The sequence below is a fragment of the Protopterus annectens genome, chromosome 5.part0 (assembly GCF_019279795.1).
Source record: "Protopterus annectens isolate FY-2018-M chromosome 5.part0, PAN1.0, whole genome shotgun sequence".
NCBI classification, from domain to species: domain Eukaryota; kingdom Metazoa; phylum Chordata; order Ceratodontiformes; family Protopteridae; genus Protopterus; species Protopterus annectens.
Genome location: NC_056735.1, coordinates 1,347,009,986 through 1,347,026,037, shown reverse-complemented (window position 1 = coordinate 1,347,026,037; position 16,052 = coordinate 1,347,009,986). Strand labels below are relative to the sequence as shown.

The following is a 16,052-nucleotide window of genomic DNA, read 5'->3' as shown; positions in this document are numbered from 1 at the left end:
AGGAGGAAGGAGAAGGAGGTGAGAAAGTAGTAGATACTGTCTCCAGTGGCAACAAGGAAGACATGATGGGGAAAGCAGTGTTTGTATGCCATGATGGACTCAGTGAAAGGGACAGCAACATTATCAATTACACAAAGCAGACAGAGACTGATGATGAGTTAAAATTTAAAAAAAAGATACACCAATTAACAGGAATTTTGTAGAGGATAAGAATGAGTCACCCTAAAAGTTCAGGATGTAAGAGTCTTTATATACCTGGGCAAAGGAAGTTTTGTAGGTTAGCATTTGAAACTCTTGCTTTTAATGAGAACAATTTGTCTGGCTGTGATAAAAAAAAAAAAAAGATGGGCCCTCTGGCACCATCATTGACTGGATCTTTTAAAGTGAGGTTTCTGTGTTCTGCTCAGGTGGCATAATCTTGATAGAGCTTACTGTTGTCTAGGCCTGGTAGTTTTGTTTGAGTTTCCTGTGTTTCTGGCAGCCATTTTCTGCTGATAGTCTGTCTTCATTATTATTGAGAGCAACAGGGCCTCCTGACCTTCTGTAGTATGAGTGATTGGGTAATTGCAGGGACTGAGTAGTAATTTGATCTTCTAATTCTTCCATCCTTACTGGTATATAAACCCTGTGTCTTGAAAAGGTTGTGCTTGTTTTATCAGGCTGTGGATGGCATTTCATTACTGAAACTAAGTGGAAATTCCTTAAGATTCCAAGAGCAGGATAAGTTATTTCTTACACTTATTTCACTGAACTGCACTTCTGAAATGCTTATAATTGTGCTATACAGTTAATCTACTACATTTTGCACTGTTATAAAGCTTTTTTTTACTGTTGCATTTATGTACTGTTTTAACTGTATTTTTCATTGCTAGATACTGTTTCATTGCTCTAATTGCATGTTTACTGAATTACTTAACTGTAAACTGCTTTTTTCATACTGAGAATTGTATTTTCTGTTTGTGAGTGCTCTATCCGAGCTTTTCTGTGCATTTTTGATTTTTCGAGGTTTCTGTGTTCTAATTTAGTCTGTGCATTTTTGATTTTTTGAGGTTTCTGCGTTCTAATCTAGTCTGTTTACAATTAAAAGTATTCTCTAGAGTCTGCTTGCTCCTTGATCTGTTTTAAAACTTTCATTTAGTGGCTACAGCTAGGAACTGTAATAGTTTCCCCACCTACCGTCCCTAGTGTTGTGGTGTTCTTATACTTGGTGGCTTTGCAGTTGCTAGACCATACTGCATATTTGATCTGTGACACTCCTCCCAGTCTAGTGTCATTAGTTCATTCAATCTAGTAGAGAACATTTGTGAAGGCCAACCCACTCAGATTCTTAACCTTGAATTAACTTCTATTCCAGCTTTCTCCATTGCCTCTTTACTGAAAAAAAAATTCTAAGCTTGCTTCCCCTCGTTCCTGTAACAAGTCTTGTCCAGATACAGATTTGCTGTATCCAGGACTGTTTGTAAGCTCCTGAGCCCCCCCCCTCCACTTAACTAGGGTTAAAGTATTCCTGGCGCCATAACGTCTGCTCTTCAAATTTTCCCTTGCAACTAGCCAGCTTTTTAGTTTTAGCACTCAAATCTGTTTCTTTGAGCTCAGCACTTTTTCAGAACTTGTTGTAAGCACTAAATAAGCTACAAATTACTACAGCACTCAACTTGCCTCACTTGTCTAGAGGAAAACAGTTTTTAGTACTTAATAAATAAGCCCCTATCCAGGCATGTCTAAAGGTCAGCTCCTGGTGTTTTCTCCTGTCTACATGATGAATCTGGGCATCTTGGGACAGTGCAGCAATTGCCTCATGTACACAGACAACCCTCTCCTCCTACCACCCAACACTATGACCTGTGAGTGATGCACTTATATAGCCAAACTGGAAGCAAAGCTCTCTTCACCGAAGACTGGACTAGACAGTCAAGAGGTGAAGGTAAACACTTGCACCACACCACACTTATCACATAGTCTCTCAAAACCTAAACCACCAAAACACACACACAGAAGCACAAACACACACCTACATTCGCGGAGGCTCTCAGTAAAAATCTGCCCAAACAACCGAGACCTCCAAAGCAGAAATGCAAGCAACCTCCACCCCCCAATACAACCCAAATGAGACATAGCCCACATACTCAGTGTGCCACGCAACTACAGCCCATAAGGCATAACGTACCCAATACTGTAGTCAGGTGACTCCATAGTCAGGCACACTGATGTTCCACTCACCAGGCTAAACAAGGAGAAAGTTACTGTTAGCTGCCTATCAGGTGCCAGGATCCGCCACATAACGCACGCACTCAGGTCACTCCACAACAAGTATAGATATGACTCTGTCATTGTCCATGTAGGTGTGAATGACCTGAGACGTACCTCCCTGGACTACATGAAAAAAGACATGGAGGAGCTCTCCGATCTTGTAGCCCAGGCAGGTATGACCCTCGCCCTGAGTAGCATCCTGCCATTACCCAGAATGATACCACAGTACAAGGACAAAATGATTGACTTCAACAATTGGCTAAGCTTCTGGTGACTAAGGGAATCCAGTATCTGTCTGCCTGGGATGACATGATCGACAGAGCACGCTGCTTTGCCAGGGATGGCCTGCACCTGTCGCCCTTGGGATTCCGGATACTGGCAAAGGCTCTTGCCACCCCTATATTGCCTTTTTTAGGCAAGGTTCAAATGACACATTCATCACCGTAACAGGTACAAGCCAGCAAAACCTGAGGGTAATGCTATTCAATGCTAAAAGTCTAAACCTCAAAATGCACTCACTCACTCGAGGCACTCCTTAAAATGGAGAACATCGACATCTGTGCAGTGACAGAGACCTGGTTCAAAGATCCAGAGAGCACCACTGCATTGCCAGGCTATAATTCATACCACACCTTTCGGCTACCAAACCCAGACCGAAACACTAAAGGTGGAGGCATGTCCATATTCATTAAGGATGTCCACACCTCCAAGCTAGTTGCTCAGCATAATGTATGCAAGATTATCCAAGTTCAACTAACTCTGGGCAAAACCGCAATCCAGATTGTAGCTTGCTACAGACCCCCCATCATCCCCAGGATTCCCACTCCTCTTTTCTTGATACACTGGAAAATATTAAGGTACAACCCAACACCCTAATAATGGGTGATTTTAACTACCCCACCATTAACTGGGAAAACTACTCGTGTACCAACTCTTTTGCTCAACGTTTTCTGGAAATAATCAATTCCAACGCCTTGGATCAACTTAACCACACCCCCACCAGGAGCAGCAATATCCTAGACCTGGTCATCACCAACATGAGTTACCGGTGTTCTACACCAGAGGTCAGCTCCTCGTTGGTCAGATCCGCTAATCACCCTAGAAATCCACATTCCTCTCTCACCCCCCCATTAGGAAAACAACCGTAAAAAAATTCTCCAAAGCCAACTTCATGCTTCTTAAGACAGAAGTGGCAAACTTCACGACACCCATGCAGATGGACAATACAGTTACAACTGCTGAATCCTACACAAATGCACTTTATAAGCACTTACATGAGTGCATGGATTATGCTATCCCTAATAGAACCAAGATGCTATCCTCCAAAAAAGGAAGCCAAGCTGGTGGTCTTCTGCCATAAACAAACACTACAACAGAAGAAAGAAACTGTTGCAAAAAACAGTAAGATCCCACGCTTGGAGGAACTCCCTGGTCAGCCTCAGTAAGAAGCTGAGATCCCTCATAAAATCCTCCAAAGCTAGTTATGAAAACAAAATCGCCACTGATTCTAAAGACAACCACAAAGCATTCTATAGCTATGTCAAAAATCTCAATGGCAACACTCAGATCTGCTATGAGTTACAGCACAATGACGCTAAATATAGAGAACCAACTGATATTGCCAACATCCTGGCAGTTAGGTTCAGTGTTAACTTTACCCCCCTCTCACCCCCTAAAAGGCCCATCTTTATACCAGAAGAATGCAAAGTTCCTGTAATCATGGCTGCACAGGTAAAAACCTTACCAAGAACACAGCATCCATGGGACCTGACAACATCCCAGGCTGCCTTCTACACAAACTACAGAATGAACTGGCACCTCACCTAAGTACCATGTTCAATCACAGCCTCACCTCAGGCTTTGTGCACACTGAATGGTGCACCACGACGGTTATCCCACTCCACAAAGGGGGGCCACAACAGACCCTGGAAACTACCGCCCCATTAGCCTGATGAGCCTGGTCTGCAAGGCCATGGAACGTATCATCATGGAACTCATAAACAAAGACATTGGAGATCTCCAAACTCTGGACACCACACAGTTCGGGTTTGTAAAAGGCAGATCATGTCTGCTAAACCTGATAGACCTCTTTGAAGCAGTCACCAAAGCCATAAATGAGGGTAAAGTGGTTCACACAGCTTATCTAGATATCGCCAAGGCGTTTGACACCATCCCCCACTCTGGAATTATAGATAAACTCACTAAACTAGGTATAAATCCCTATGTCACAAGATGGGTTGCCAACTGGCTTACTGACAGAACCCACGCTGTGAAAGTAGCAAACTCCAAATCAGACTTCAGACCAGTGACAAGTGGAGTACCACAGGGTTCAGTCCTGGGTCCTCTCCTGTTTGGTATCTACTTCTCTGAAGCACAGGCTAACACAGAAGGTATTTGGCTAACTAAATTCGCAGATGACTGCAAACTAGGAGCCATAATTGAAACTCCTAACAATGTAGACATCCTACAAAAGGGCATCACTGAGACAGATGCCTGGTGTCAAAAGCCATGGTCTCAAGCTCAATGCCTAAAAGTGCAGTCATCCCCTTTGGTAAAAACTCTGTACCCATGAACTACCACATAGGTGGTAGTCTACTTAACACCTAAAGTGTGATAAGAGACCTTGGGACACAGGTGGACAGTAGTCTCTCCTTTGATAATCACATCGTCACAGTGGTCAGGAAATCCTTCTACATGGCACACCTCATCACAAAAGATTTCTCATCCAGAAAAAAAAGAGGTAATTGTTCCCCTCTACTCATCACTCATTAGACCCATTATAGAGTACAACACCCCTTTTGGTATGTACCTCACAAGACATCTACAACAACTGAAAGGCCACAGAAATACCTCACAAAGAGGATTACTGGTCTCAAACAGATGCCCTACGCAGACCGACTCAAAAAACTCCAGCTTTACTCCATCGCATATTGTCTACTCAGAGGCAATCTCTGCCTAACATACAAAGCAATGTCAAACCCAGAGCTGTTGGACATGCTCCACTTAAAGAAATCCCATTCCCTCCGAGCTACACACTCTAGGGACCTAAACCTTGTCACCACAATAAACAGAACATGCTGGAGGGATAGATTCCTGTCCCAGAGACTTCCCATACTCTGGAACAGACTACCTATCTATGTCAAACAGAGCTCCTCATTAGCACTCTTTAAGAAAAATGTTGATGACTGGATGGGTAATAAGAAATTCACCCCAGGGATCTCTTCTGTGGTTTTGTTTTACAGGGGCACAGGAAAATAATTTTCTTGGGTGGGTGGCGAAAGCCAGGGTACCTTTTTGTCTAGGCTTGTATAGGCCCTAGGGCCAATAGCCTAGTACCTACCTATGATCCTATGAACCTTAACATCCCATCCCAACCTTATTTCAAATGCAGGAATCCTCCCAGACCTTCTCAGTGACCACCTGCCAGTCTTCGCCAACAGTCACCCCTCTCCTCTTCAAAAGCAACATCACTGCATTCATACTCATAACCTCTCCTACTTCAGCCCTCAGACTTTCTCCGAATATCTAAAATTACTGACTGGACGCCCCCTTAAGAACCCTGCCCCTCAACAACGCCATCACCTACTTCAATGAAACTTTCTTAAACCTACTCAACAACTAAGCTCCTCTAAGAACCAAATGTGTCAAGGCTAAAGCCTCTCCCTGGCTATCAAAAGAAACTAAACTAACCATGCTTCAAAGAGACAAAAAAATGGAAGCAATACAAAAGAAACAAACAACCTAACTCCCTACTTGAATTCAAACAACTCTGTAATGCCGTAAAAGAACTAATAACTAGAGACTGCAAAGCATACTTACTCCAAACTTCAATCCAAACACTCAACCCACCCTAAAAAATTCTGGAACACCATCTCCTCCTTCCTCCACCCAGGAAATAAAGATAACCCCTGCCCCAACCCCAACCTCACTGATCTTGAAACTGCCACCCTATTCAACTCCTTCTTTGTGGATTGTATAGCTAAACTGTCCTCCTCCTTCCCTCACCCCTCACCTAATCCCAACCCCGCCTGCCCCCCCATCCTTCTGATCTCATAACTCCTTTCTCCCCCTTCAACCTAAAACCCATCCCAAGTACAATAAAAAAACTACTCTTCCAACTTAAACCTTGCCGCAATGCACCTGATAATCTACCATCAGCCTTCCTCAGAATATCTGCTGATAGCATTGCCTTTCCCATTTCCATCTTAATAAATATATCCATCCAAGAATCCCATGTCCCTTCTATCTAGCAACATGCATACATCATCCCACTCTATAATGAAGGTAAAAACACCGATATCACCAATTTCAGGCCTATTGCCATTCTTTCCCCACATTTTAAAATTCTGGAAAAATGTATCCATTCAGAACTGATGCCATACCTAACACACAATAACCTTCTCACACCCACTCCACACGGTTTCTGCCCTGGCCATAGTACCATGACTGCCATCCTTTACTTTCTCGAGACCATTAACCAAGCACGTGACTCTGGCAAGTTTGTATCTACCCTGTTGCTAGACCTATACAAAGCTTTTGAGACTGCCTCCACCCCTTACTCCTATCTCAACTCCCCTCTCTCAACCTTTCTCCTTCCACCATAGCCTGGTTCTCTAACTACCTCTCTGAATGACAACAAGCCATACAATGGAAATCCTTAACCTTTCCCTTCCTACACCCCCCCCTTTCTGTTCCAGGCCCTTTCCTCTTCAATATATTTATCAATAACTATCACCACACCATCCCTGATTCCTCACTAATCCAGTACACTGACGATTCAACAATCATCTGCTCAGCATACTCTCCCTCCAACCTACTTCTAAAAACCCAATCAGCCTTCTCTAAAACTGAAACCTGGATGCAAAAGAAACACCTGGCCCTAAACACAAATAAAACTAAACTGTTGATCTTTTATCTCTCTAGAAACTCCCCTATCGACAAAAACTACTTCTCTATACTCAGCCAGAATAACGTCCCCATCGAAATTGTATCAAATACTAAACTGCTCCACGTTATCATTGATGAACAACTAAAATTCGACACCCATATCCAAACTATCATCAAAAAACCCACCAAAAACTAGGACTCATGTAGACACACAACCGCTATCTCATCCCCTCCACCAGAAAAACCCTAGCCTCCTCCTACCTTCTTCCCTTTCTCATGTACGGCACTCCTCTGTTAACCAATCTCCATCTTGGCCTACAATCCAAACTAGAATCCTGCTACAATAAAACAAGCAAATTTTCCACCAGTTAAAAAAAATGCATCCCACCATTACCACTCACTCCATACTCTGGAATGGCTTGAACTACCAAATTACCTGAACTTCCTCAAACTCACCACTGCCCACAAGCTCATCTTCAAACTTTCCAGCTGCCCCTCTCTCACTATCCACCTTAACCCCCTATATTCCTAACTGCTCACTCAGATTAAAAAAACAAAACCTCCTACAAATCTACAAACCCTCATGACTCCCTGGCCACATCCTGCTATCCTACTCCATCTCTAAACTATGGAACTCTCTCCCTCTCTCACTTCGCAAAATCCACACCACCTTCAAATCTCTCTTTTTCTCCCACCTATATTCAAAATGGACATGTCCATGCCACTCTCCAACATAACTTTCCCCTCTAACTACTCTCATCTCCATCCCCTGCTACACCTACTTCTCATACAATTACTTTGTCTACTACTACACTCCATTAAACCAGTACTGGACAGCTTTCTGTTGCACCTTGGCTAACCTTATTAGATTTTCTTATATCAGTAAATGTATCTAACTTTGCACATACAAAATTTCCAACAATGTCCTATTATTTGTATTTCTTTACATGATTGTATTATACCTCATATATATTATGCTGTTTTCTCAGCCTGATTTAGATGATTTTAGTGCTTTGTGTATGCTTGTAATTGTTCATTGGAGCTTTTCTCCCCGGGCCTCAATTGAAAACAGGCTCTTCTTGGCCCAGTGGACTTCCCTGATCATCAAACTGAAATAAATAAATAAATGTTATCCTTGGAATAACTCTATTTTTATAACTCAGAATATAATGTCAAGAAAAAAATGTTGAGATTCAGCTTGAGCAGATGATACAGAAGACAAACAGATATATTATGTAAATTTTGTTTCATTAAAATGAAAGATATATAAAAAGTAAAGGATGACAGAGATGTGTGTACCATGTGTGTCGAGAATGTCAAGTTATTCTGAATGCTAACAAAATAAAGTACAGCATTTATCCTATAGTTTAACATTTTTATTATTTTATTTTTTCACTCATGGTTTTTACTGTAACATGATACTTTGTAATTGAAAATATCTGTACTTGAATTTTGAAATATTGTTATTGTGAAGCTTTCCTCCCTGGGCGACTGCTGAAAATGGGCATGTTCTGCTGAAAATGGGCACTTTCCGCCCATTCGGACTTTCCTGGTAAACAAATGTCAAACAAACAAATAAATACATAACTGTGGGAACAGAGGGGCACAAATATTGGTGGCAGATAAAGATGTGCCTTTTCTGTGGCTCTAATGACCACTTAACTAATGACTGTGACAAAAGGTATTGTTAGCAGTGTGGGGACAGGATTCATTTGATGGCTAATTCAAATATGGAATGTCAAAAACTATCATAAAATAGGGCATTTCTAGGTGGACTATGATTTAAATGTCACAGATGAGATTCAAGATGATAAAAATGATGGCTGTGATAAAAATAAAATCGATGAAAGAGTTTTAAATTGACATTTGGGGATGAACATTAGATACAGCAAGAGAAAGAGTTAAATGGAAAGATTGTGCAGCAACAGGACATAGTGAGGTAATTACTGTATTACTCAAAATATATTTATTATATTCTATACAAGGAAAAGTGAAGAGGGATGTAATGAGGAACTGAAAATAGTTAAAGGGCAGAATTCTATTGAAAGAATGATAAAGGACAGTAAAAAGAAAAAAAATAATTTAGGTAGTCCTAAAGGTAGAAAGAATGGAAAAGATTAACCTTAAACTTATATCATAAATGTCAATAGCGTCATTAATGTTATTAGAAGACTACATGCATTGCAATAGTGTTAAGAGATAGCTGTGACATTATTTGTTTATTGCATACTACAATCCTAAGTAAGGATAAGCAAGATAATTTTGAATTATTATGGAAAAATGAAGTACTGCGGGGTAGATTTATTTTCTGGTGTGGCTGCATTGATTAAAAACCCTGAGAATAAAGTTTTTAGTTATGTGATAGTGAAAGTAAAACAGAGTGACACCCTAGCATCCTTCAAATTATGTCTAGATGATAGTATGGGTACCAGAAAATTTACTTAGGGACTGCCCAACTTTGTTTTTCTTGAGAAAGGGAATATAGCATAAGGATTAGTACTGGCAAGGCATTAATTATCTTATGACTCAACTACCTTGCAATTCCAATGATTTTATAATAGTAATAGTAATAATAATAATAAAATGAAAGAAATGGAATAGCTTTTAGAAGAAGTATAGACGTGTTTTGGTAAATTTGAATATTATTGTACATTGAACATTTTAAATTCTAACTTAAAGAAAAAAGATAAAATACATTGAAATGTGGTAAAATATAAAGAACTAGTGGCATGTAATAATTTAAGTAAAGGGAAGGAGAGAAATATATGCATATGCTAGGTCTGCATTTAAAATGAAAATTGATTACATAATGACCTCTGAAGCATTACAAGAAATTCAAGGGGAAAGTACAGTTACAATGTTTACAGATCAAATGGATGTTTAGGTTTTAATGGACAATAATGATTGGGTTGTGATAGAAAAAGGGGCAAAGATATTAACTGGTCAGAATGTTGATGAAGGAGCATTAAATAAAGAAAGAAATAAAACAATTATGGAAGAACCACATGGCAATTATGCCATTTTTTACTTTTGGATAGAATGCTGGATAAGTTACAGGAAAACGTATAAAAAGAATATCTTAAGCAAACAAAATGCATGTGCAAAATAATAAGTGAGATATGGATGTGATGGGAAATGAAAGTATAGCGTATTTGAAAAAAGACAATGAAACATTAAAGGGATGTCATTTAAGCAGCAGTACTTCGTACTAAGAAAAAATAAAATAGTTCACTTTTTTTTTGGGGGGGGGGGGGTATGTCAGAAAACAAGCAATACCAATACAATTTGATGAACCTGAAAGTAGAAAACGTATGGAGGCAAGACAAGATAATGAGGAAAACAGAATAAAATATATAACTGTACACTAAGAAAAAAGTAGGACAAAACAAGTGGTCAGTTAAAAAATGGGTAAGGAAATCCAATGGTGTTTTATAGAAAGATGTGATTGTAGAAGAATTGGGTTAAAGAACAGTTGGATTCTGGTGTAGATGTTTTTTGCAAGAAGCTGAGAAGGGTCAAAATTATATTTTTGAAAAAATACTAAATGGATGAAAAGAAGGAGATATGAAAATAAGGTGATTTGCAGATAGGAATAAGACAAGTTAAAAAGGATAGAAGAAATCTGTTGTCAAATATTACGCAAATCTAGGAATTCCTATGCAGATTATTATTGAACAAATTACTAGTTACACAGGCAATGCTTTATAAAACTATCAATGAAGGTCCATGTAACATATGCAAGTTAGATGAATCTTCAGATCATATCATTCTGGGTGGCCTAATGGTTAAGGTGTTTGCCTTACAAACACAAGGTGCAGGGTTTGAGTCTCACAAGGGATAATTGGCTAGGCTTAAAATGGCTCGCAAGGGCAGTTAGCCTAGTATGAACCTATGAACTAATCCTATGAACTAAAAATTCTCTCATAGGAAAGAATTAGTAAACTGTGGGAAGAATTGTATTGTTAGAGGATTTTGTAAACGTCACTATGAATATTTTACTGTATGAGTATTTGGAAGGATATTATATCCAGCAAAGAAAAAAAATGGACAAGACTGTATTTGCCATTATTCTGAAAAGTGAGGATGTGAAATGTAAAGAATTGTTGTTAAACAAATCACCGACAGAAGCTAAGATCATCAGACTAAAATCTGGTTTGGGCAAAAAGGTAGTAGGAGTAAAAGAAGGAAATTTTATGTAAATAAGTAAGTATGAATGTTTATGAATGCTTTACTTATGCATATAAAATGAAGATATTACAAATTTAAGAAATTTTAATAAAGAATCCACACTTTTTTTGAAAAGTGTCATTATAATTTTTGTATCCACCTACTTATCACTCATTCAAGCAGATGGGATCGTGATTTAGCATCTCATTAGAAGGATAGCATACTGAAAAGAATAAAAGAATGCGGTATTTTCCCCCATACTGCACTGCAGTATGAGCAGTGAAAAAATTAATCCAAGCACCAGGGATATGAATACAACTTACCCTCCTCTGATCTTCAAGCATTAAAACTGAGAGCACTAGCTGCTCAAGCGGCACAGAGGGATAAATCCCTGACTATGGCCCAGCAGACTGGGTTTGATTAGCAGTTTGGGTGACTGACGAAGGAGCAGGGAGGGATAGGCATTACCACCCCTTGGAAGAGGGCAGTCCTGTGGGTGTCTCTAATGGCAATCGCTAGTACAAGCTGGGGACATAGTTACCAGGGATGACTTCATAAATGTGAATAGGGTGAGGGCATGGCTGTGCTGCTGCAGAGGTGGGGTGAAACTTCACACTCCTGTTCTGGACTTCACCACAAGAAACACAGAGATGAGAGGAAGAAAGAGGGTAGGCTATAAGGTAAGAACAGCCTGCCTAGAAGACAGATAGTGACCCCCCCCCCAAACATCCTTAGGATCCTTGTTGGCCCTAACTCAAATTCAGGAACTGGACCGGAGGGAGGAGGAAATTGAGTGCCAGCAGACCCAGCAAATTATATAGGGCATAGAAAAGGCTGTTAGAATGTTAGTAAGGGGGGAAACAGGGATTAAAAAACTAGGAGAGTAACTACCTGTTGAGCCACTGTCATATGAGGGATGCTGGTCAGCAGCCTCCTGATATTTGGAAGCAATTTTTTTTTTTTTTGTATAACTGAAAAAGTACAAAATCTCTTGAAAATCAGTTATACCCAGCCAAAACTCTTGGCCCAAATTAACATTATTCTGAATAACACACATTTTTACTCAACTTACAGTTGAATAAAAACTGAGCCTAACAACCTTGACTCAAAAATATAAGCGTATTATCAAATACATGGTGTGAAACCTCTAGATGTTAATGAACAGTAGTGCAAAAATCTAACAAAGTCATTTAATTTTGGTTTTGAAAAAAGATGGTGTAAGGTATAGGTCCTTTTTCTTTAAATGTATGGGTACTAGCAGTATTTTAACAATGTGGACTGGTTTCCAGTGTACTAAGCATCTTCAAGTTCATAATTGATGGGGAGGATTCAGAAAATCATGTGAAATGATAACTCAGGCTTTTTATATAGGACTGCCTTTTAAAATAGGTACACCCAGGGAAGAGGTCACTTCTCGACTATATCCGATTTTGCTCTGACCCTCATAATCTCACTTAAAAGTGGCGATTTTGGAAAAAAGGTGGTGACTTATATTTAAAAAAGGACAACAGTTACACAGTTATTTTTTTTTACATCAGAAATATATATTAATTCATATTTTCTTATTCTGTCACCTTCTCTCGTTAACAGTACCGAGTTAAAAAAGTGTCCCGTTTATTTATGTATTTCTCCTTGATTTCGAAAGTAAAATATTGAGTGCTTGGGACATCAAGTCTGGAAGTACAAACCTTCTAAACAGCTATAGTTGAGAAGACCACGTTTAAAAATTATCAAACCGTTGTTATGAATACCCTTCTTTTTACTGCTACAGTAAATAACTTCAGCTGTTTTAGAATATTCACACCACTCACTTAAACCTTAACCAAGGAAGTTTTTCTTAAGAAACCGGAAGCAGTTATGTGAATACGCCGGTTGTGTTGCAAGATTGTTTCCTTTTCCGGAGCCGTTTAGGTGCAAGATGGCGGTTCAAATCTCAAAGAAGAGGAAGGTAGGCTTAAAGTAGTAGAGGATTTTACTGTAGTGGTAGTATATTTTATAAATTATTTCTGGTTTTGAGTAGGGAAGGAATCATAGCGAACACGTTCACTGGTATTCTGTTGACATGATCTTGAATTGGGCATAGATTACAGTGGATTACAAAGGCCCTTCTGTGTTTGACAAATATTTTTTCTGCCTATGGGGTTTCTAATTTCTTTTTATACCGTTATATTACGTTTCCATCTGTACTGCTGGGTAACGCTTGGAGCTAGTTGCCCTTGTCACGTTAAACGTGTTAAAATAAAATAGTTTAAAATAAAATATTTTAGACTGCGGTTTGGTTTAGCCCCCAAACGTGGAAACTGTTTAGACTGTCATGGTATATAATTTAATTGAATGCACTCTTGCCAACGTTATAGCATAGTCTGTAAACGGTTATGCTTTCGGTCTTTGAACGGGGACGGTAGTAGTCATTTGAGGAAGTATTTGGTGGTACAGTGAGCTGATGTTTGTTTTGTAAACAAAGTTTGATGTATTATAGTATTGTGTATAAAAAAAGTGAAACGCATGGGAACCTGACTAAACAGTAACTATAATGAGCATATCCTGTTGAATAGAGGACGGCTGCTGTGTGCATCTTGACAAGGGGCAGTGGTGTTCTGGGTTGTTGCTGCGGCTACAGCTGTGCATACTCGTGCATGCGTGCGGCAGGATGTGCCATGGCGTAGATGTGTTTATCTCTTAAGGGGGTGGAGGGTTCTTGGAGGTATTGTTATTATAGCAACTTTTGTATCTGTACTAAGTGAAATATTTGAAAAAACATGGTAAATATTTCTATGAGCTTCCTAGCAGACTGTTCTAAACGGAAAAAAAAAATGTGTGGGAGTACGTCTGTAGAAAAGTCAGTACCAGTGTGTACAAAGTATTTTTGACATGAGTTTCATTACAGCCAACTGACCCAAATTTGTCTGAAAATTTTGAAATTGTTTAGGGGTGTGTTGGGTGTATTTAGATGCTTGAGTGCATCTAGTGAAACTTGTGGTGCAGACTGTTGGGCCTTATTATTGGGCAAACTGCCAGAGTAAAATTTGTAGAAATTGTGGACCTGTGTATTATGCCTGTGTTTTTCTTATGCATGTGTAAAACTTTTAGTTGTATGTGAATTTTGCAGAGGAAAAGTATGTTTTGTGGAAATAAAAATTGTGCAGAGATGGATTGTAGGCATAAGGTTTAGGATAAATGTTACTAACTTCTGTAAGTGAAGGTTGCGTAACAGATTGTACTGCCATGTATAGCAGAGTTGCTCTGAGAGTTTCAAGTCTGGTTGGGGGGGTCCCTAACTGGTGATGACGCCTTAGCCTGCTGGACATGAATTATTGCCTGAAGCCTATGGTTGAAGTCAGTGACTGCAGCAAAAAGTTACCAAAGTTATCAGAGGCTCCTTTGCTGATACTACAGTTATGAGTGAGGTCTGGATGGAGATGTTAAGTGATCAACAGATTTGGTCAGTGAGCCTCTTTGGTATTCAATGAAAGATGTTTGTAGTCTTGCTAAATGAGGAGTGGTGGGACCTCAACTCTGATGCTATCGGGGGGGGGGTGTATTCCATATGTAGGATACTTGCACTCATTCTTCTAGAAAAGCTTATTCCAAAATGTTGGGAGAGGAGACTTGAGCTGTTGAATGTTCTGTTTCTGTTCAGGGGGAACAGTATCTAATTGAAACTGGTTCAGTGGAGTAGTGCAGACTGTGTTCGTTACAGTGAGGCTTGTAGCGGCTCCTTAGCCCTGGGTACATGTGAAGAGTTGAGGTTTTTGCAGAAGACCCAGTTGTGTCATAGGCATTCTTGCTGAAGTGTGGTGTACTGGTGTTTTGACATTGCGTTCTCTCTGGTCCGTATATGAACACACAGTTCAACATATTCTTGAAATTCTGCTGAAGTTCTTTTAGTTTGTTAGACTTTGCCAAGTGTGATGTCACATTCTTTCTTTTTTTTTTCGTGATCCTTATGGTGGTTAAGACACAGATTGGTAGTGTTCACTTTTAAACATGGAGATGGTGATTTCTCTGCAGATGAATCTAAAAGGAGAGTGACATCTGACATACAAATGGTTTACTGTTGTGCATAAAGAAACTTATGAGACTTGGCTGCTCCATATCTGAGGCCAGCATGCTTTTTCTGAAAAGGAGGGACTACTGTCTTTACCTGTGTGTATTGGGGAAGGGATAGTTTTGGGACCTTCTTCACCGGTTACTGCTTGGATTAATGCAAAGTTGACAACCTGATGAGGGAAGTGGCTGTGATCTGTGTTTTTTGAAATGAGCTTTTATTAGTCTGACCGTCTTCAGTCTTCTTGGATAGGAGTCTCAGCATGGCACATCTTGACTTGGCAATATTTGCCCACTCTTCTTGCTAAAGCACTCCAAATCTGTAACATTGCAAGGGCATCTCTTGTGCACAGCCCTCTTCAGGTCACCCCACAGATTTTGGATTTGGGTCTGGGCCATTCCAAACTTTAATTTTCTTCTAGTGAAGCCATTCTTTTGTTGATTTGATGCATGCTTGGGGCATTGTTATGTTGAAAGGTAAAATTGCTCTTCATCTTCAGCTTTCTAGGAGACTCCTGAAGGTTTTGGGCCAAAAGTGACTGGTATTTGGAACTGTTCATAATTTGCTCCACCTTGACTAGCTGAAGAAAAGCAACCCCATAGCATGGTACTGCCGCCACCATGCTCCATAGTGTATGTGTGTGGGGGTGTCTTTTGGTGATGCGAAGTGTTTTTGCGTCAACCATACCTTTTGGAATTAT

At 39.8% G+C, this 16,052-nt stretch overlaps 1 protein-coding gene across 1 annotated transcript in view; it reads left to right on the top strand.

The window, feature by feature from the left end:
- Nucleotides 1-13,146: 13,146 nt before the first annotated feature.
- The window catches only part of RPS3 (ribosomal protein S3), a 97,402-nt gene continuing 94,496 nt past the window's right edge, over nucleotides 13,147-16,052 (top strand). The window contains exon 1 of the mRNA XM_044071144.1: nucleotides 13,147-13,252. Within this exon, the coding sequence (XP_043927079.1) occupies nucleotides 13,223-13,252 (30 nt within the window). The 5' untranslated portion in view covers nucleotides 13,147-13,222. The remainder of the gene's footprint in view (nucleotides 13,253-16,052) is intronic.